Raw genomic sequence first — 22066 nt, 5'->3', positions numbered from 1 at the left:
ATCCTCCTTGCATCTACCCTGTCAAGCCCTGTAAAAATGTTGTATGCTTCAATGAGATCAGCTCTCATTCTTCTAAACTATAGAGAATATAGGCCTAGTCTACTCAATCACTCCTCAGAGGACAATCCACTCATGCCAGGAATCAGTCTGGTGCATTCCCTCTATGTTAAGTATACCCTTCCTTCGGTAAGACAAAAACTGTACACAATACTCCAGGTGCAGTCTCACCAGGGCCCTATAAAGTTGCAATAAGAGGTCTTTACTCTTGTACGCAAATCCTCTTGCAATAAAGACCAACATACTATTTCCTTTCTTAATTGTACCTGCATGTTAACTTTCAGTGATTCATGTACAAGGACACCCAGGTCCCTCTGAACACCAACATTTTCTAATCTCTCGCCATTTAAAATATACTCTGCTTTTCTATTTTTCCTACAAAAATGAATGACTTCACATTTCTCTGCATTATATTCCATTTGCCATGTTCTTGTCCATTCACGTAGCCTGTCTATATCCCCTTGAAGCCTCTTTGTACCCTCCTCACAACTTGCATTCCCACCTAACTTTGTATCATCAGCAAACTTGGATATATAACATTTAGTCCTCTCATCTAAACCACTGATATATATTGTGAATAGCTGTGGCCCAAGCATCGATACTTGTGGTACCCCACTAGTTATAGCCTGACAACCTGAAAATGACCCGTTTATTCCTACTCTCTGTTTTATGTCCATTTACCAATCCTCAATCCATGCTAGTATGTTATCCCCAATCCCATGAGCCCTAATTTTGTTTCATAACCTTGTGTGGCACCTTATCGAAAGTCATTGCTTTTCTACCATCATACCTTTTAATGGAGTTTCCCAATCTACCTTAACCAACTCCCCCCTCATACCTACATAGTTCCCTTGGTTTAGATTTTAGACCCTAGTTTCAGATTTAACTAAGTCACTTTCAAATTTAATGTAAAATTCTATCATATTATGGTCACTCTTGCCTATGGGCCCCTTTACTACAAGGTTATTAATTAACCCTTTCTTATTGCACAATACTAGATCTAAAATAAACTGTTCTCTAGTTTGTTCCTCAACATACTGATCTAGAAAACCACCTTGTATACTGTCCATTAATTCGTCCTCCACACTATTACTGCAAATTTGGTTTGCCCAATCTATATGCAGATTAAAGTCCCCCATGATTATTGTATTACCTTTGTTACAAGCACCTCTAATTTCCTGATTCATACTGTGCCCTACAGTACCACTACGGTTTGGGGGCCTATAAACAACTCCCACCAATGTTTTCAGCCCCTTGCTGTTTCTTAGCTCCACCCAAACTGATTCTACTTCTGGATTTCCCGAGCCAAGATCCTTTCCCTCTGCTGTCTTTATCCCATCCTTTATTATCAGGGCTACCCCTCCTTTTCCATTTGGCTATCTCTTCTAAAAGTTGCATATCCTGGAATATTTAGTTCCCAACTGTGGTCACTTTGCTACCATGTCTCTGTAATGGCTATTAAATCAAACCTATTAATTTCTATCTGTGCTATTAATTCATCTATTCCGTTGTGAATACTTCAAGCATTCAGATATATAGTGTCTTTAGATTCAACTTTTTTCTATTTTTCTCCGATGTCACCTTAGTAAGTAATGCCCTATTACCTTTGTTACTCTCTCTGTCCCTTCCTGACCCACTCGGCTTATTGCTACCCAAAACTCTGCTCTGCTCTGCACTAGAGCCTTGACATTTCTCTTGCTGCCTTTTCTCTGTATCTAAACCATGCTATATACTTTCCTGAATTCTCCACCCACCCACTTCATTAGCTTAAAGCTCTGTGTAATGCCCTAGTTATTCGATTTGCCAGGACACTGGTTCCAGCCCAGATCAAGTGGAGCCCATCCTAACGGAACAGCTCCCTCTTTGCCCAGTAGTGGTGCCAGTGCTCCATAAAGCAACACCTCTGCCTCCCACACCACTCTTTGAGCCACACATTTAACATTCTAATCTGCTTATCCCTGTAACAATTGGTGTGTGGCTCAGGTAACAATCCAGAGATTATTACCTTTGAGGTTCAGTTTTTTCATTTGGACTCCAACTCCTCAAACTCTTTCAGCAGAACCCCATTCCTAGTTTTATCTATGTCATTCATTCCTACATAGCCCATGAAAACTGGATCCTCTCCTTCCCATTCTGTTGGGGCTCAAATTTCCATATTGCCGATTTTTAGCGGTGGTGAAGAGTTACGGCTGAGTTTTTTGTGCCCGATTACGACAAAAAAAAGTTGCAACTTTTGTCATTTTAAATTTTGAATTTGGCGCGATGCAGATTGTCCTAAAGCTCTGTCGGTGGAGCCTAAGATCTGAGCTGAAAAATGGAGGCAGTCTTCTGTACATGCACCAAATACAAATCCCCTTTTCCACATGACGAGTGTGCCTGCACTTACACAGTACACTTCCTGGTCTGCATTCAGCTGTTTTTAAACAGACAGTTGTGTGTGAGAACTTGCTTGTGAGGAGAAAAATCAGAGCTGCAATATGGGATCAGGGGACAAGGACCAAGAATTTCCTACCAGAAGAAGTCGCAGCCTTGGTTTCTGTCATTGTGGGTCGATGGCACGAGCTTCAGAACAAAGGTCAAGTTAAAATAAAGCCAAAAGAAATGAACAAATGCTGGGACAAAGTTGCAGAAGATTTCTGTGGAACAGTGACCACCCTGATGACCAGCTGGCAGTGCAGAAAGTGACAGGACCTTGGCCAAGCAATTGGTGTAAGTAATATTTTCATTTATGCACTGGAATTACAATTGTAAGCGTGACCATGTGTGTGTGCCACCCACCACAGCAGACAGACCTCTCTCTAAAAAGTTATTTTTGTCTTTGTAGAGGAAGGTGGCACATAACAGAGAGCAAAATCGAACTGGAGGAGGTCCGGCAAATCTGCACCCACTGACACCCCTGGAAGCGAGGGACGCTGGTATGATTGGTGCTGGCTCTAGAAGGTCAACAAGCTGGGCCCAGACACCAGAGAGAGGGTAAGTCCTGCAAATTCCACAGTCTGGCTTGGTGAAATGTTGAGTACTGCACGGGTTAGCCATGCTTCAGTTCATGGGATATACTCTCGGTCAGCAACGCTTCAGTTTATGCAATATGCTTTCATTCATCGTGCTCCTTCAAATGAGCCTGCGCTGTGTGACCCTACTCATGCCACCCTGCCCTCTCTCCTGCTACTAACCCATTGTCTTGTCTGTTATATTTTGCAGAAGTTGCGCCCATCCCTGAGGAAGCACAACCTGATGCCGCAGATCATTCAGACACAGAGGACCCTGAACATGATCATGTCTTTCATGCCTAGCTTCCAGAGGAAGAGCAGGACGAGAATGAGCAGTGGGGTGAGGGGGGAGGGGGAAGCCCCCAATCGTGACACTGTCACACTGAATCTGGAGGAGGTAGTACCACCCATTGATGTGCCAGCCCCTTTCCAGACTGCTACGAGTGATGCGACATTTCATGGTGTCCCACATTGAGAGGTTGTGGGTCCCAGTGAGTTACAACAAGCCACACCCAGGATGAGGAGGGGAAGGAGAGCTCGACAGTGCTCTCCTGAAACGCAGGATGCAACAGACATGGTTCAGCTCATGGCAATGAGTAGGGAGTGCATTGATATTACCCGATCACGCCTGGAAACCATCAGTGGGGTGGGTGATGAGATAGTGGGACTGTCGGCAGAAGTAATAGCACTCTAGCGCGAAATGGGAACACTGTCGGGGCACATTAGGGAGGGAATGTCGCAGGTAGTTGATACGCTTTTGAGGCGGATTAGGGAGGGGATATCGGAGGTAGCTGCTGCAGTAAGGGAACACACCCAGGCTGTCATTGCCCCGCGGCAATTGACAGAATCAACTGCTGCCACTCCCATTCCAAACTCCAGACCAACCTCAGGCAGTGTGTCGGTTCATCCACAGGCCAAGGAAGAGCTGAAGAGACCCAAGTCGGGCCTTCCACATTGCTGTCTGTCCATCCCCACCAACAGGAAATGCACATTCCCCAAGATGCTCGAAAAAAGCAGCTTGGTACCGGCGGGAGAATGCCTGCACCACCACCTCCAGCCAAGGGTGGAGTCAACAAGGGCAAGTCTTAGAATAAGGGGGAGGAGAGATGGCTGCAGCTAAAGTTTGTTTGCTGCTGTTGTTTTTATGTTATTGTTATTTAACTGATCTCAATTGAAAAGTTTTTTCTAAGTGATGTAAATTTACAAGTGATCTTAACTGAAAAGTTTAAAATTTGATACAAAAATATTTTTATTAAAGTTAAGTACAAGTGTAAACATTTTTAACGAATGTAATTCTTTTTTCAATTAAAGCAGAATCACTAACATTACTTCTTCAATTAACACAACACAACATTATGGAACATGTCCAAACAGTAAACATGGTCAATTATGAAATGTGCTGCTGAGCCTTCTTGTAGCAAAGGGTTCAAGGATTAGCTGCTGACGGAAGGTTCGAGCAATAGTAAAAGGTGCACGGTACCCACCCCCACCGTCATCCTGGGGGTTGAGGTACTTGCATGGTTTCCTCCACCTCCTCCTCGTATCAGCCTGTTCGTCATCATCCTCATCCCCTCTCGCCTGAGGTGGCTCTTCTACTTCCAGTTGCTGTTGCCTCATGATGGCCAAGTTGTGCAGCATGCAGCACATGACAGTGAACTGACCGACAGTCTCAGGGGCATATTACAGGTAACCTCCAGAGTGATCCAGGCATCGGAAACGCTGCTTCAGTATGCCAATGGTCCTCTCAATGATGCTGCATGTTGTTATGTGGGACATGTAGTGACGCTCGGCTTCTGTCCGGGTTACGCATGGGGTGGTGGGGTGAGGGTGATCAGGCAGGTGACGAGGCCGTACCCTTTGCCCCCAGCAGCCAGCTCTGCCCTTGTGGCTGCTGCTGAAAAATGGCAGATATAGCGCTCTCACACAGCAGGAAGCTGCTCCCTGGGCATCTGGGCAACTGCCATGATGAGCTGGGTGTTCAGTGAGTGGAACCCTTTTCTGTTCCTGTACATCACGGAATCATCCAAAGGTGCTCGCAAGACGATGTGTACAGTCAATGTAACCCTGTACCTTGGGGAAACCAGCAATCCTGGAGAAGCCCACAGCCCTGTCACGCATTGCCTGGGCGGTCATGGGAAACTTGATGTAGTCGTTCCTGCAGGCATACAGTGCAGCAGTCACCTGCTGAATGCAGATGTGTTGGATGTTGAGAGATGGAGCATACATTCCCAGTTGATGCCAGAGCCAGAGACATAGAAGGCAAGTGCTGCAGTAACCTTCACTTCGACAGGCTTCGAGGCTGCAGGTTTGCCTTGATTAATTCGCAGATCTGTTATGACCTTCCTGTTGAAAATGCAGCCTTCTGATGCAGTCTGCCTCACTCAGGTGCAGGTATGAACGCCTCTCTCTCTCTCTCTCTATACCCGATTTGGGTAAGGCCTCCTGGCCATCATCCGCCGTGCTCTCTGGTTCCTGATGTGATGCCGTCGTATCAATTGTCTCTTCTGCATCACCATGATGCAGAAGGCTATTTCTCAGTAAGGCATTATTAATATTGCCCACATTATTTGTTTGAAATGCAATGAAAATAGTAGCAGAAAGCACTCACACCTTCTTCCCTCTAAGATTGATGCCCTAGTCATGGGCCACACCCTGGTCTGCGCATGCACAACACGAGGCTCGGTTTCTACGGCGATGCAACGCTCACAAGGCAGACATTTGGGACACAAAATATACATTATAATAATGACTGGGGGCAATATTTAATATTTTTCATTGTTGCTGTGCAAAGAAATGTTTCTGTGCCATCTCCGATGCTCACCGGGCTCGAGGCACACAGGGTCGGAACATCGGCCAGCAGCATCGATCCCTTGGTCGGACACAGGAGCTTAGGGCTCGGCTTCTACCCCTCGGGCTTCTTTTGAAGCCGAGTGCCAAGCTCCTGTGTCCAGCCAAGGGAGCGATGCTGCCGGCTGGCACTCTGACCCTCGAGCCCGGTGAGAAGAGGTTCAGTGGTGAGGTGGAACTTGGTCAAAAGTCACAATTTCCATTTAGACATTCAAATAAATGTAGTTTCTCCCTTTTCACTCTCCAAAAATGAACATGTATCATGCATTCATTTTGTGTAATTAATGCCTCCTTCACTCCCTCCAAAACCTCGGCTAAAAACAATGGCGTCTTATCTGCGCCGATTTTGTTATGTGACTGATTTTGTTAAAAGCCCAGAAGGTTTTTCAGCGCGGTCCACTACACCATCTTAAAAGAAATCGTGGTTGGCCAAACTCGCTTAAATGGCAAGAAATGGTACAGCCGGCAGGTTACACCCCCAGTGACATCAAAAAATCGTAGCATTAAAAAAAAATCGTACCCAAGTGATTTACGATGGCGCAGAAACTTTGAGGAAACTTGAAGATTTTAGTTTGCTCAAAAAAAACAGGGGACGCCAAAAAAACAGCACAGAATGGTGGGGAAAATTGAGCCTCAAGTTCTGACTCTGAGCTGCCCCAGGGAGGGGGCCATGTGCGATGTCCCTGTGGGGGGCAGTATGTTCAGTATCTGGCCCTGAGCTGCCCCAGGGAGGGGGGCAGTGTGTGATGTCTCTGTGGGGGGGCAGTATGTTCAGTGTCTGACCCTGAGCTGCCCTCATTCCTCCTGCTCCAGGGGGCAGTCACTCTCCTCTCAGTCAGTTAGTTGGAGAGACAGCGCCATCTACTGGACACCGGCGGTATTTCAAGGCACATCATCTCCAGCTCCATCCCAGAGAAATCCCAAACCAATCTGCAGATTCAATTCATTTTATCAATGGTTCAAGAAAGTTTAGCTCCATTTGTTGCAGTTTTCAGTATTTGAAGAAAACCGTTTAAACAGTGAAATATGGATGCAAACAAAATCAACATGATTTTATCTGATCCTTTTCCCGTTGATTAATTGGTCAAATATCCAGAATATTAAACTCCAGTCCAGTTATAGGGGGAATCAGTATTTGCAGAAAGAAACCCCAACTGTCAGAATGGATATGATTCAGGCTGGAATAAAAGTAGAATCCAATCCTTCCAGTCACTTGTGAACTCGCTGGTATGTCAGCAGGTTGGATGAGGTTGTGAATCCCTTCCCACACACTGAGCAGGTGAATGGTCTCTCCCCAGTGTGAACTCGCTGGTGTGCCAGCAGGTTAGATGACACAGTGAATCCCTTCCCACACATGGAGCAGGTGAATGGTCTCTCCCCAGTGTGAACTCGCTGGTGAGTTAGAAGGTTGGATGAACAAGCAAATCCCTTCCCACACTCAGAACAAGTGAATGGCCTCTCCCCGGTGTGAACTCGCTGGTGTATCAGCTGGTTGGATGAACAAGTGAAGCCCTTCCCACACTTGGAGCAAGTGAACGGTCTCTCCCCAGTGTGAACTCGCTGGTGTGTCAGCAGGTTGCATTTCAAAGTGAATCCCTTCCCACACACTGAGCAGGTGAACGGCCTCTCCCCGGTGTGACTGCGCCGATGAACTTCCAGATCAGACGGGTAATTGAATCTCTTTCCACAGTCCCCACATTCCCACGGTTTATCTGTGGTGCGAGTGTTCTTGTGTCTCTCCAGGTTGGATGATAAGTTGAAGCCTCGTCCACACACAACACATGAATGCACCATTCACAACGGGGAGAAACCAATGTTTTTTCAGTCTGTGTAACTGGTTAAAGCTCTTTCCACAGGCAGTGCACTGGAACACTCTCACTCGGGTGTGTGTGTCTTGGTGCTTTTCCAGTCACACTGATGTTTGAAATCTGTTCCCACAGACAGAACAGACAAACATTTCTCCTTCAATATTCAAAGGCCGATGATATTCAGGTCCTGATGAATCGAATGATTCAGTCAGATCTTGACGTGATGTTTGGTTTGAGTTTCCTGTCTGCAAATGCTGCCCTTCTAATACCCTGGAAAAGGAGTTTACAAAAATAATTACGTCAAGTACAGGACAGAAATTCAGAACAGACAATTCTAGATTCCATGGAACATTCTTTCCTGTCTTGTTCCTCCAGAGCTGTAAATCCCTGTCCCATACACTCTCCGTACTCACTGTTCTGAAATTCAAACACATCGCACGTCTGAAGACAGCTCCACTTCCAGTTTTCACTACCAACTCTGTCTGGGTTCAGTTCTACACTCACTGGTTCCCCTCCTTCCCCTGAAGGTGCTGACTCTGTCTGGGTTCAGTTCTACACTCACTGGTTCCCCTCCCTCCCCTGAAGGTGCTGACTCTGGCTGGGTTCAGTTCTACACTCACTGGTTCCGCCCCCCTCCCCTGAAGTCGGCATCTCAATGCCCGGCCCACAATTGTGACTGAATTACTGCCGATAAAAGGGAATTATTGATCTACATCACCATTAATCTATACCTATATATCCGACCACAGTGAAGGAGGAATAGGAGGCAGCCACTGCTGACGGGGTGATTTGGAGATTAGATTTAAAGGGAGGGAGTGCGAGTGAGATTGAGCCGAGCGAGGTGGCGACTGGAGTCCAGCACGGCCGGAGAGAGGGCGTTAAAGCCCCGAAGCTGCAAACACCGGTAGTTCAGGTTATTATTCCCGGTTTGCGGCGTACACCAATTGTTTATGAAGCCTCCCTGTCCATCTGTCGGACTGCAAGAGCAAGATTGATTATCAAAGATGTTATCTGGCTATTATGTAGGCCTTGAGCTGGCTAAACAGAAGGTATGCTTAAAACTGCACATACGCATACAGCCACAAGATGACCACTCATTGAAGGTATGCTTAAAACTGCACGTACACAAGATGATCACTCGTTGACCTCACGCTCAAGGGTGCAAGATAATCTAAGGTGAGTGACACTTGGAAGGAGGGAACAAATGGGTATTTGATCATGCGTTGGTACAATCAATCACGTCACTGTTAAGGTCTGTCCATGTGCTAAACCCTGTATAATTAAGGTGCAATTTGAACAGCTCGTTGGAGATCCTTTCTCAGGGGCTGAGAAGTGAGATGCTCCCCCTTCACATGTTGGAATTAAAGTAATTGAAACTTATCCAAGGTGTTCGTCTGTTGAATCCAGGCTTGTTGAGAGGAGAAGGGCGATTCTCCCCATCAACTGGCGTATTCGGCAGGATACAGTCTTGCTAGCCCGAAAATGATGTGGCAGCTGTTGGAGTGAGTACGTTTTCAATACCACCTACAAGTTAGAGCTGTTACACTCTTTACGGGAAAGGAGGAAACCTGTAGAAAGAACAAATAAACGAGCCACGGGGAGGACGAAGACCAAGGAATAAGTATGACTTGGGGTATGAGTAGACTCTAACACGGTCACAACTGGGGTGCGGTACTAACGAACAAGTATTGGTCAGGAGACGCGATGGAGGTACAAGAGTAGCCCACTAAGAGAAAGGTAGCCCCTTAGCAATCTTAGAAATGGCCGGCGAATATGACTGGGGACCCGAGGGATCTATAGGGAAAATGCTAGCAGATAAAAACATGAAACTAATTGAGGGAATGATGAAAAAGGGATGGCAACGAGACGACTCACCGGAGAGGCAGGCAAAATGGTGGGAGTGCCAGCCAAGAAATAAAGGGGACCGGGCTCATACGGTAGTATTAGCTGCTATCGGGAACAAAATAAAGAGATGGAACGAAAGGGTCAGGTAATATAGGAAAGATGTGATTGCACTGGAAAGGGTGCAGAGGAGATTTACAAGAATGTTGCCTGGACTGGAGAATTTTGGCTGTGCAGAAAGATTCGAGAGGCTGGGTCTCTTTTCTTTGGAATAGAGGAGGCCTGAGGGGAGACTTTATTGAGGTGTATAAAATTAGGTGGGGCCTAGATAGAGTGATAGGAAGATCCTGTTTCCTTGGGAAGAGAGGTCAACAACCAGAGAGCATAGGTTTAAAGTAACTGAAGGGAGGTTTAGAGGAGATGTGATAGGGATCAGAAATTGAAAATTGATTTAAGGAATAATGGATAAATAGTTATGACTGAATCAAAAGGAGAAAAGGGAAGATCATGTTTCTTTCTTACTGTTCGTGTTTTCCTTTGATGTTTCAGTAAAGTTTTAGGAAACATGTGCGATTGTTCCTTTGTTTGGCTGTGGCCCCTCCCCCTTTTCAAAGTGGCATTGGGAAGTTTAATATTGGAGTTACTGAGGTTAATTAACCTATTAAAAACCAGACTTTTATTATGGCCATGATCAAATTCTGGTTGATGTAACTTGTGTGAAGAGTCTTTAGTTCTGGACATAAGGCATTTCACATTAATGATTGGTATGGTTTTAAAAAAATTCTGACCAATGTGTAACTGGGGAGAAAAGGATGAAATACTATTATGTGTAAAGATGTTTTTCTGAATGTTTATTTTGAGAATAAAAATGCAGAGACTTTACAAAAGTAACATTCTTAACTGGAGAGTTTAAACTGAAAAAGGCTGCAGGCTGAAGTCGACAATGATTAATGGTGTCTGTGTTTGTCAGCTTTCGAAACAAAGGAAGTTAACTCTTTCACAGGCAGCTGTGAACTGTTTTAACTCAGTGGGTGACACCTTTTGAATATTGGAAATCTTAATTTGAAGAGAATCACCAGAGATTCTGTGCGTTATTTTGTTTTAAGTAGATGACCATCGGAAAGAAGCGATGTTGTTTAAAGGGGTTAGTGGATTATTCCTGAGGGGTCAGGAAGGCACACCACTGTAACCGACTACATCTGAGAATAAATCTCAGAAGTGGGATTCGTCCTCTCCAGGGGAATGAGGAAGAAGGGGTGCCTAATGGGATACCTCCACCTAATCAGGTACAGTATGATCCAAAGGGAAGTGGACAGGACACGGGAGCTGGAAAAATCTCCTCGGGTCCCAGATTTGGAACTACCTCCTGTCCACAGACATACCTCGCAAACCCCGCCACTCTCACAAAGTAGTAAGAGACATATCGTGAATGGTAGAAGTAAGGACAGACGAGGGTATAGGATAGGGGTACATTTACAGTGGCATGGTAATCATACCACTATAACCGTCCATTATATCAAGGACGGGAGCGCAGTTGTACAAGCAGTAGAGTTTTAAAAAAGACTCATCCAAAGGCTCCTTCTCCAACGAATAAACAGATTTGTGGGAAAAGCGAATTGTTCGTCATAAACACATCCCAGGGCCAACGGTAATCTCAACTCAGGTGATATTGTACCATGATGTGCATCACAAAGTGGTACCTGTAATATTGAATCTTTGAACCCAGACCTATTGTTGAGTGTTAATTTTAAATACTCCATACAATAGGCGTCACGAATAGGATCTGAAGCGGGCGGCGGACACCAGATGATGGAAGCCATGTCAAAGGCGTGAATACGTTTAAATTACCATGCAGTTAGGACAAAGGGCAGAAATCTGTCTGATGTAAGTTGCCTGAGAGATCCGAATCTGCAGGTCTGGCCGAGACTTCAAGTAGTTAGCGGAAGATCCCAGGTGAAACAATTGCGATCGGTTATATAGAAGCGTGTCTGTGTAACGTTACGATTGATAATTGATAAGTTTGCAAGTAACGGTCTCACTCGTGAGGAATAAGTAAGGGACGTACTGCTGACAACCTATAGCCATGGGAAGTGAGAAACACGAGTGGGGACCAGGGATCCCTGACACGTTACCTGACACGTTACCTAGCAGACAAAAATTGAAAACTTATTGAAATAATGATTAAACAAAATTGGAACCAGATGACCCACCCGCTGAACAAAGAAAATGGTGGGAGTCGGAAAAGAAACAAAAAGGAGGAAACCCTCATTTTAATCACTCACACGTATTATCAATTAAGTAAATGGACCAGGCTATTGACGGAGAAAATGATGAAATAAACTGATAGTAGATGTGATGAAGACAGCATCCATCAGGACACATAAAAAGGAACAACTGCCAGCAGTCCCCATCAATTAGAAACAGTGGGGTACACCCGAAGTCTGTTATAACTGCAACAGACTGACAAACATGGTGGAAATGTAGAGAGAGGCTCTTTGTAATGCAAGAAATGAGGGGTCGAAGTTAGTTGCTCCGGTGACTTTTTTTTTTTTAAAAAGCAGGAAGCAATTCTAAAAGGAGATATTTAGTGGGAATCCAAACCATGAAGTGTAGGCATATAGCAACAAAAAGTGCTAAAAACTACAGAGGCAACAGATTATAAAACAAACATTAAATGGTACGACACTGAAAAGTGTAGAGGAACAAAGGGGCCTTGGAGTATAGGTCCACAAACCCCTGAAGCAAGCAGGCTAGGTAGATAAGGTGATTAAAGAAGGCATATGGAATACTTGCCTTTATTAGTCGAGGTATGGAATACAGGAGCAGAGACGTCAGACTTGAACTGTAGAAAACTCGAGTTGGGTTACCACATTACAGGAAAGGGATGGGTAGATATGCCGCCCCGGATTTTAATGAAATTAAGGGCGACCCCAAACCAGACCACCGGACTCACGCCATTCAAACTAATGACAAGAAGGGCAATGAGATTACCTGAGGTTCTAGTGACGGGGAGTGATGGCGTCGGACCCTACCGGGACCCAGTAAGGAGATTTGTGATGGAATTATGTAAACAATTACATGATCTGAAGGCACATGCCAGGGATCAGCAAGTGATCAAGGACTTGGAAACTGGCACCAAGGAACAAAAGGCTCAGATACTACAGGTTGGGAGCAAGGTAATGGTAAAAATAAACCCCAAAAAGCCAGGATTCTCACCAAAATGGACAGGCCCTCACCAGGTAATAATGGTAAGCGATGTGTGCGTGGCAATAGATGGAACCGGACGGTGGAAACATTGGACAGTTAGAACATTGTGTAACATGAGACCCTAACTGACCGGTGACATGTTGTGTTTTATCGGACCTTAGTCCTAGTAGGAGGAATAATGGGTAACCCCATCTTATACCACGACCCAGCAGTAAGTTGCCCAGACAGCTATCAAGGAAATATTTCCACTACAAACTCAATCTTTTGCGGAAAATGCCAAAGGGGGCGACTTGAAGTGGAATGGACAAGCCTGGATAAAGGACACTCATGGCAGAACCAATCATGGACATGCATGAATAGCATGAATGCAAGGAAATCCATGCAAGTGTGTGTGGGTAAGATGTAACCTCACCAGGGAGGCAGAGGGGACTACCCCCATACCCATCAGGGAATCACAATGCGGTAATGGTTCCTTATAGGGAATGTTCGTGTGTAAGATAGAGATCCCAACCACCACAAAAGCCCCAACCACAACGACCCCAGAACCCCCAAGATGCCCAAACATGACACGGGGCAAGCGGAGGGTTAGTAATAAAAAGAACTAAAGACAAAATCCATTTCAGGGTACGCCAAAGGGTAATTACGGTATTATTAAATCTAACGAACATAACTGTTCCATTGTTTTGCGGTAAGAAAACTATAAGCTTATATAAAAACCTAACCCCCCATGAGCCCTCGAGGGGCCCGAATCCAAGTTATGAAGTTCAGCATAAAAAAGCTGAACAAAAACGGGAAAGGCGGGAGGAGAAAGAGGGGAATATTAGAAATGGTGGGAGCAGGATATGCGGTGGGTGTTGCGACAGTTAATACAATAGATCTTCAAACAATAGAAGAGCAGGTCATCACCCTCACACAGACCTTAAAAGGACTGCTGGAAAGGGGAGATGATAAGAAAATGCAGGCCCAGTTAGGGGATGGGGTGGAATGGGAAATGCGACAGGTTGCCCATACATTGCGGGACCATGCAAAAACAATAAATTTGGTAAACCAGGCTGGACAAACTATGAGTAAAAGAATGGCAGCCGAGATAGTTTGTGCAGGATATGGGGCTTGAATGCTCAATGCGGTAGAACATAACCTAGAACAACTCCAGAATGGAGGAGTGCCGGATTGGATAATCAATGATGTATTTGCTGAATGGGCAAGAATGATACCCAAGCCTGTGAGGCCCGGAGGAATAGCCATGCCTGGGTCCCTTAGAACAGGTGTGTAACCTGACATCAGAATATAATAGGGTTTGTGTTATCAATACCACAATACGACGTGACAAAGGGAAACACATTGTACCAAGTAAACAATGTAGGAGAAATAAGGAATCAGACCCGTGTGAGGTATCACAAATTGCACCAGTACATAATTAAAAAGGGAAACAATACCAAAGGTATCTATATTAATGATTGTTATAAGAATAATCAAGTTGTTTTATGCTGAGAGCACCCAGACCTCGATAACAACGACTGTGGATATGGCCAAACAGAAGGATGTGTGTTGAGTGTCACACCGCTAACACTGGACTCAAACGACCTCAGCCTCACTAGAAAAGAGAGGATGGTGTGTGAGCACCACGGCAGTCAACATGACTGTGGGGGGAGTTACCCACTGCCCTATCACGACCACCGACTTCTGTTTTGTGCCAAAATTCGTCGTCGTTATTCAGGGAGATATCATATATCCGGAATTGAAAGGAGAGTCCGTCAATGGGACGGCGGTGGACACTATCAAAGCAGGGTATAAAGGTTTCGAGGAACCACAAGGACGACATATACCCAGACTTAGTGAAGAACAAACTAAGTTGGAACAGGACATCCATGAACAACGGCAGAAGTACATCATCCTGATGAAGAAGATTGACAAACTCCAGAAGGACACTAAAGAAATGTTGGCAAACCAACCCTGGTATGCCAGGCTTTGGAACTTTGGACTAAACGTGCAGGTACACCCCTGGATAAGAATAATATCCCATGTATTGGTGATTGTGCAATGTGTGGTTTTAATGGTTGAATTATGTTGGAGATGTAAACGACTGGCGAGGAAAGCTATAAGCTCAGGCCCCCATAAAAGCCTTAGAAGAAACTAAACCTTTATTATCTAAGGAAAAATCTGTAAAACAGGTAAGTGGTGTGTAAAGGAAGAGATACGAGAAGCCATCCGTAAGCAAGGGCTTGGCCACCCAGACGGACGGATTAAGCTGACAATATCACTTCCCCTTTGGATGAAATAATGAGGGGATGGCACATTGGCCTATCTTGGAGTATATAGCCAAGGGCCAAAAAGGGGGATTGCAAGAGCAAGATTGATTATCAAAGATGTTTTCTGGCTATTATGTAGGCCCTGAGCTGGCTAAACAGAAGGTATGCTTAAAACTGCACATACATGTAGAGCCACAAGATGACCACTTGTTGAAGGTATGCTTAAAACTGCACATACACAAGATGGCCACTCGTTGGCCTCGGGCTCAAGGGAGCAATATAATATAAGGCGAGTGACACTTGGAAGGAGGGAACAAATGGGTATTTGATCATGCGTTGGTACAACCAATCACGTCACTGTTAAGGTCTGTCCATGTGCTAAACCCTGCATAATTAAGGTGCAATTTGAACAACTCATTGGAGATCCTTTCTCAGGGGCTGAGAAGTGAGATGCTCCCCCTTCACATGTTGGAATTAAAGTCATTGAAACTTATCCAAGGTGTTCGTATGTTGAATCCGGGCTTGTTAAGAGAGAAGAAGGGCGATTCTCCCCATCACGGACCATTAGTGCCCTCTGCTCCACCGGCCCGCAACCACCTCTCCTGCTACAGATAATCCACCGACAGCAACTCAAATATTCATTTCAAAACTAAAATCCGAGGTTCCTATTTGTTTCATGCTGTCTTGTAGCTAATTACATCTGGAGAGAGCAGAGTGGGAAGGCTGAAGGGATTTGCAGTGATCAGGATCAAACTGCAACCGGAGCGAGTGTGTGCCGGTGTAAACAATAAATTGAGTAGAAAAGGACCTGTTTGATGGGACAATGTAGAGGGAGCTTACCTCTGTATTTGAAACTGAAACTATATAGAAATTATATCTCTAAGTTGAAACTGGCACAGGACAAAATGTGGAGAGCTCCAGTTCATACAATCACAGGACAGAGAGTGGAGAGCTCCAGTTCATACAATCACAGGACAGAGAGTGGAGAGCACCAGTTCATACAATCACAGGACAGAGAGTGGAGAGCATCAGTTCATACAATCACAGGACAGAGAGTGGAGAGCATCAGTTCATACAATCACAGGACAGAGAGTGGAGAGCACCAGTTCATACAATCACAGGACAGAGAGTGGAGAGCACCAGTTCATACAATCACAGGACAGAGAGTGGAGCACCAGTTCATACAATCACAGGACAGAGAGTGGAGAGCACCAGTTCATACAATCACAGGACAGAGAGTGGAGAGCACCAGTTCATACAATCACAGGACAGAGAGTGGAGCACCAGTTCATACAATCACAGGACAGAGAGTGGGGAGCATCAGTTCATACAATCACAGGACAGAAGTTGGATCAATGGTCTTTGGAATGATTACTTCTCATTGTGTCTTTTGATCTACCCGAGAATTGATTTACTGATTTAATGAGACAGCTCGAGACTGATTTAACTTTTCAATTATTCAAATTCTGATTTTAAGTTTACTTATAATTAATCTATATATTAATCAATTTTGTTTCAATATAATTGATCTTGATTATACTGATTGTACTATTGTAGAATCCCTATTGTAGTATTCCCTATTCACTGTGTAAACTGAGTTTTTTCCCCCAGTGACTAATTGCTGCCATTTTGGCTGCCGCTTTGGACCCGAGCCATTCCCTTCCAATACCACTTCCTTCTCCTGCCACCGTCCCAGGCTCGACTCCCTTTGAGACAAGCCTGCAGCTTCCCTCTGTGCTCCTCTTGGCATCTGCCGAAGGGCCCACCGAGGCACTCGTCGCTGTCTCCTCACGAGCAACAACCCCAACTGTCCCATCCTCCTCTCACCGACCTTGCCCCAGCTTGCCTGGGGGGGGGGGGGGGGTAGGGGCTAACCTTGCCAATCTCCTCCCATCCAACTCATCCCTCCAATCCCTGACCCTGTGGATGCTGGCAGTGGGTCAGCCATCATCGATCCTCTCTGCATCTCCTTGCAGAATGTCCGTTCACTTGCGGACAAGGCCCTTGCCATCCATGAGCTTATTGTGGGTGATAGACATCATGGCCCTGACGGAAAGTTGGCTGAGGGATGATGGCACATTACCTTTAAAGGAAGCTGCCCCTCCCGGCTATACCTTCCATCACTTGCCCCGCCCAGACCACCGTGGTGGTGGTGTGGTTCATCATCAAATCATACCTTGGTCTGTCCCCCTACTCCTCCGGCACTTTCTCCTCCTTTGAACATCTCACCTTATTTAAAATTCTTGTTCTCCACCACCATCCCAAGTATGATTAAAATGTTATCGCGGATATATCCTCACTGCTCTCCTCCCTCAGCCTCTGCACCGAGTGACTTCTCATCCTCGGTGATTTCAACATCCATCTCAATTCATCAAGCTCTCTCTCCTCTGAGTTCACTACCCTCCTGTCCTCCCTTAATCTCTCCCTCCATGTGAACTCCTCAACCCATACTCACGGCCTCCCCCTTGACCTTGCCATTTCTCGTGGCCTCGATATTCCTACTGTGTCAATTACAGATAAGGCCATCTCTGACCTTTACCTTGTATCGCTCTCCACCCACATCCCCCTTCCCCCACCCAAATCTACTTCCTTCTGCATCCTCCCCTGGAAAAAAACTCTCTCCAAACTCTCTTATAGCTGCACTCATCAACTCCAAACTGTCCAGCCTTTGGCCCTCCTTTCACCATGACATTTCTGCAGCCATCAATCTGCTCACCCACACCTCACTACCATCTTTGATGCCCTAGTCCCTATTATTACTCTCTCTCACCCCGGCCGTTCCCCCCGGTACAGTCCTTATCTTCACTCCCTCAAGTCCAAGGGGCACAGACCTGAACGGATGTGGTGGACAAGTGGTTTAGTCATTCACCTCCAGATCTGGCTCGACCACAAAGCATTATCGGGTCCTACTCTTGTCTGTAAAAACTGCTCACTGTTTTAGGATCATTCTGAAATGCAGCGCTAATCCCCGGCTACTATTCTCTGCTGCTAACCGTCTCCTTAAACCCCTCTCTCCTGTCTCCACCACACTCACCTCCAACAATTGTGAGGAGCTCATGGACCTATTTGCCTCAAAGATTGAGACCATCCGATCGTCTGCCTCTTCCAGTTGTTCCCTTCCTTCCCCGAGCCCACGGGGGCAAAGTTCCTGCCTTAGTTCTAAACTCGCATCTTTCTCTAGTTTCTCTCTGATCTCCCCTCTTGACCTCTCCACGCTCATCTTGTCCATGAGACCCACTTCCTGCTCCCTTGACCCCATTCCCAATAAACTGCTGCCCACACAACTTCCTTTTCTAGCTCCCATGTTATCTGACATTGTTAACGGTTCTCTCTCCTCAGGTACTGTCCCCTTCATGGTCGACAGAGCAGTAGTGAAAGCCATCCTCCTATATGCTTTAGAGACAGACAGCAGCACCTCAAGGCACTGGAGAAATACCAACGTTGCCTGCGCAAGATCCTGCAAATCCATTGGCAGGAAAGACGCACTAACGTCAGTGTTCTCACTCAGGCCAACATCCCCAGCATCGAGGCATTGACCACACTCAATCAGCTCCGATGGATGAGCCACATTGTCCGCATGGCCGATACTGGACTCCGAAACAAGCGCTCTACTCAGAGCTTCGACACGGCAAGCGAGCCCCAGGTGGGCAGAGGAAACACTGCAAGGGCACCCTCAAAACTTCCTTGAAAAAGTGCAACATCCCCACTGACAACTGGGAATCCCTAGCCGAAGACCGCTCAAAGTGGAGGAGAAGCATCCGGGAAGGCGCCGAACACAGAGTCTCTTCTCCCAGAGCACACAGAAGACAAGCGCAAACAGCAGAAGGAGCGCACGGCAACCCAAGCAATCCACCCACCCGTCCCTTTAGCCAACGTCCATTCAACCACCATCTGTCCCACCTGTGACAGAGACTGTAGGTCCCGCATTGGACTATCAGTCACCCGAGAACTCATTAATGTGGAAGCAAGTCATCCTCGACTCCGAGGGACTGCCAAAGAACTGTCCACCTCTCCTTCAAATCTGCAGTCATCACCCCTCTCTTCAAAAACAACCTGACTCCACTGTGCTGGTTAGCTACCGCCCCATCTCTAACTCCCTTTCTTCAAAGTCGTTGAATGTGTTGTCTCCTCCCAAATTCATGCCCATCTTTCCCAGAACTCCTCGTTTGAATCCCTTCAATCTGATTTCCGCCCTTGCCACAGTACTGAAACTGCTCTAATCAAAGTCACAAATGACAGTCTTTGTGACTGTGACAAAGGTAAATTATCCCTCCTCATCCTGTCTGCAGCCTTTGACACAGTTGACCACTCCATCCTCCTCCAACATCGTCCAGCTGGGTGTGACTGCACTCGACTGGTTCTATTCCTATCTATCTAATCATAACCAGAAAATCTCCTGCAATGGCTTCTCTTCCCGCCCCCGCATCAGTACCTCTGGTGTCCCCCAAGGATCTATCCTTGGTCCCTCCTATTTCTCATCTATATGCTGCCCCTTGGTGATGTCATCCGAAAACAGAGTCAGGTTCCACGTGTACGCTGATGACACCCAGCTCTACCTCTCCACCACTTCTCTCGACCCCTCCATGGTCTCTAAATTGTCAGACTGCTTGTCCAACATCCAGTACTGGATGAGCAGAAATGTTCTTCAATTAAATATTGTGAAGACCGAAGCCATTGTCTATGGTCCACACCATAAACTGCGTTCCCCAGCCACCGACACCATCCCTCTCCCTAGCATCTGCCTGAGGCTAAACCAGACTGTTCGCATCCTAGGCATCATATTTGACCTTGAAATTAGCTTCTGGCAACATATCTGCAGCATATTTAAATCCATCTATTTCCACCTCTAATATTGCCTGCATCTGCCCCGGTCTCAGCTCATCTGCTGCTGAAACCCTCATCCATGCCTTCGTTACCTCTAGACTGGACTACTCCAACGCACTCCTGAATGGTCTCCCACATTCTACCCTACGTAATCTTGAGGTAATCCACAACTCGACTGCCCGTGTTTTAATTTGTATCAAGTCTCCGATCACTCATCACCTCTTTGCTCATGACCGACATTGGTTAAGCAATGTCTCGATTTCAAAATTCTCATCCTTGTTTAAAAATCCCTCCATGGCCTCATCCTTCCCTATCTCTAATCTCTTTCAGCCTCACAACACCATTCCTCAAAATCTGCCCTCTTGAGCATTCCTGATTAGAACTGTTCAACCATCGGCGGACATGCCTTCAGCTGCCTGGGCCCTAAGTTCTGGAACTCCCTCCCTAAACCTCTCCATCTCTGGACATTGCTTATCTCCTTTAAGACTCTCCATAAAACCTCCCTCTTTGACCAAGCTTTTAGTCATCTGCTGTAATTTGTTGTTATGTGGCTCAGTGCCAAATTAATTTTTGTCTTATATCACAATTGTGAAGCACCTTGGGACATTTTACTACATTAAAAGCACTATATAAATAAAAGTTGTTGTTGTTGATAGCAATGGGAGCTCGTACAACCGGAGCTCCAATTATTATCAATGCGAATACTAGATGTTCATTGATGGTCCAGGCCCACATGATCCCAGGATACGAATACATACCTGGAAGAAATGTTCCTGTACGCTGCACTGCGAAACTAGGACTCCGACCACAATCCTATGTTCCTCCAGGACCACCAGGTAATTTTGTTAAAAAAATTCCTGTCGGGGGCGTTCACCCGAAGGAAGCCTCCAACCACAATTTACGCCCCAAAGAATGTGTTTAATTTCTCTGCCATTTCTTTATTCCCCAATATAATTTCTTCTGCCTCAGCCTGTAGGGGACCCACATTTACTTTTGTTAATCTTTTCCTTTTAAACATACGTATAGAAGCTTTTACAGTCTGTTTTTATGTCTGTCGCTAGTTTACTCTTATATTCTATTTTCCCTTTATCAGTTTCTTGGTCCTCCTTTGCTGAATTCTAAAATGCTCCCAATCCCCAGGCTTACTGCTCTTTTGGCAACATTATAACCCTGTTCCTTTGATCTAAAACTATCTTTAACTTCTCTCGTTGGCCACGATTGACCACCTTTCCTGTGGGGTTTGTGTGCCTCAAAGAAATGAATGTTTGTTGTAAATTATGTATTAATTCTTTAATGCGCACCATTGCTTATCTACCTTCATGCCTTTTAATGTAGTTTCCCAATCTACCTTAACCAACTCGCCACTCATACCTAAAAAGATTGTTTGCTTAAATTTAAGATCCCAGTTTTGGATTTAACGAAATCACTTTCAAACTTAATGTAACATTCCATCATATTATGGTCATTCTTCCGTTACCAACACGTCCCATGTACAAATAAACAAAATAAACAAGACTCACTGTTAAAAGTTGTTGCTGTTAATAATCACAAATCACTTTTTACAAATAACTCCAGGGCCTCGCCCCTCCCGATCTCTGGAATCTGTTGCAGCCCACAAGATGTCTGCACTCCTCAAATTCTGCCCTTCTGACCATCCCTGATTATAATCGCTCCACCATCGGTGTCCGGCCCTTCAGCTGCCTGGGCCCCGAGCTCTGGAACTCCCTCCCTAAACCTCTCCGCCTCTTTCCTACTTTCAGACCCTCCTTAAAACCTACCTCTTTGACGCAGCTTTTGGTCATCTGCCGCAATTTCTGCTTCTGTGGCTCGGTGACAAATGTATGTGTTGTGTTCTGTAACACTGCTGTGAAGCGCCTTGGGACGTTTAAGACGCTCTATAAAGAAAAATTATTAATAATACTGTCGGAGTGAGGGATTGACTGAGCTGCGAGTCCGGCACAGGCGCACTGCGAGCAGTCCCGCCCCTCAGCACCGACGCAATTTGTGACGTCACAGGCGATGTGGGCGGGGCTATGACGTTTCCTGGTAACGGTTGAACGGCCGGAATTTTTGAAATCAGGAGCCACGTGACCCACGAGCTGCCCAGCGCTCCTTCATCACAGTGGGCGGGGCTCTGCGGTGCTGCCGGCTCCTATTAGTGAGAGTGGTTGGCAATCCGTTTCGTGCAGCCAATAGACGGCCGGGAATTCGCTGAAGGTCATTAATTTATGCAGGAAGTCGC

General features: G+C 45.8%; 1 protein-coding gene across 1 annotated transcript; it reads right to left on the bottom strand.

Moving 5' to 3' along the window:
• Positions 1-4316: 4316 nt before the first annotated feature.
• Positions 4317-21793, bottom strand: LOC139273705 (zinc finger protein 239-like). Its single transcript, XM_070890748.1, has 2 exons — positions 21603-21793; positions 4317-7972 (listed from the first exon to the last, which is right to left on the bottom strand). The coding sequence occupies exon 2, from the start codon at positions 7686-7688 to the stop codon at positions 7104-7106; it is 585 nt and encodes a 194-aa protein (XP_070746849.1). The 5' UTR covers positions 7689-7972; positions 21603-21793; the 3' UTR covers positions 4317-7103.
• Positions 21794-22066: the final 273 nt, after the last annotated feature.

Source organism: Pristiophorus japonicus, chromosome 9 (genome assembly GCF_044704955.1).
Source record: "Pristiophorus japonicus isolate sPriJap1 chromosome 9, sPriJap1.hap1, whole genome shotgun sequence".
Lineage (NCBI taxonomy): Eukaryota > Metazoa > Chordata > Chondrichthyes > Pristiophoridae > Pristiophorus > Pristiophorus japonicus.
The sequence above is the reverse complement of the archived record's forward strand: the minus strand, read 5'-3'. Positions and strand labels throughout refer to the sequence as shown.

Bases quoted from the DNA above. Each gene is read 5' to 3' on its own strand.
- LOC139273705 (XM_070890748.1), bottom strand. From the start codon at position 7,688: ATGGTGCATTCATGTGTTGTGTGTGGACGAGGCTTCAACTTATCATCC.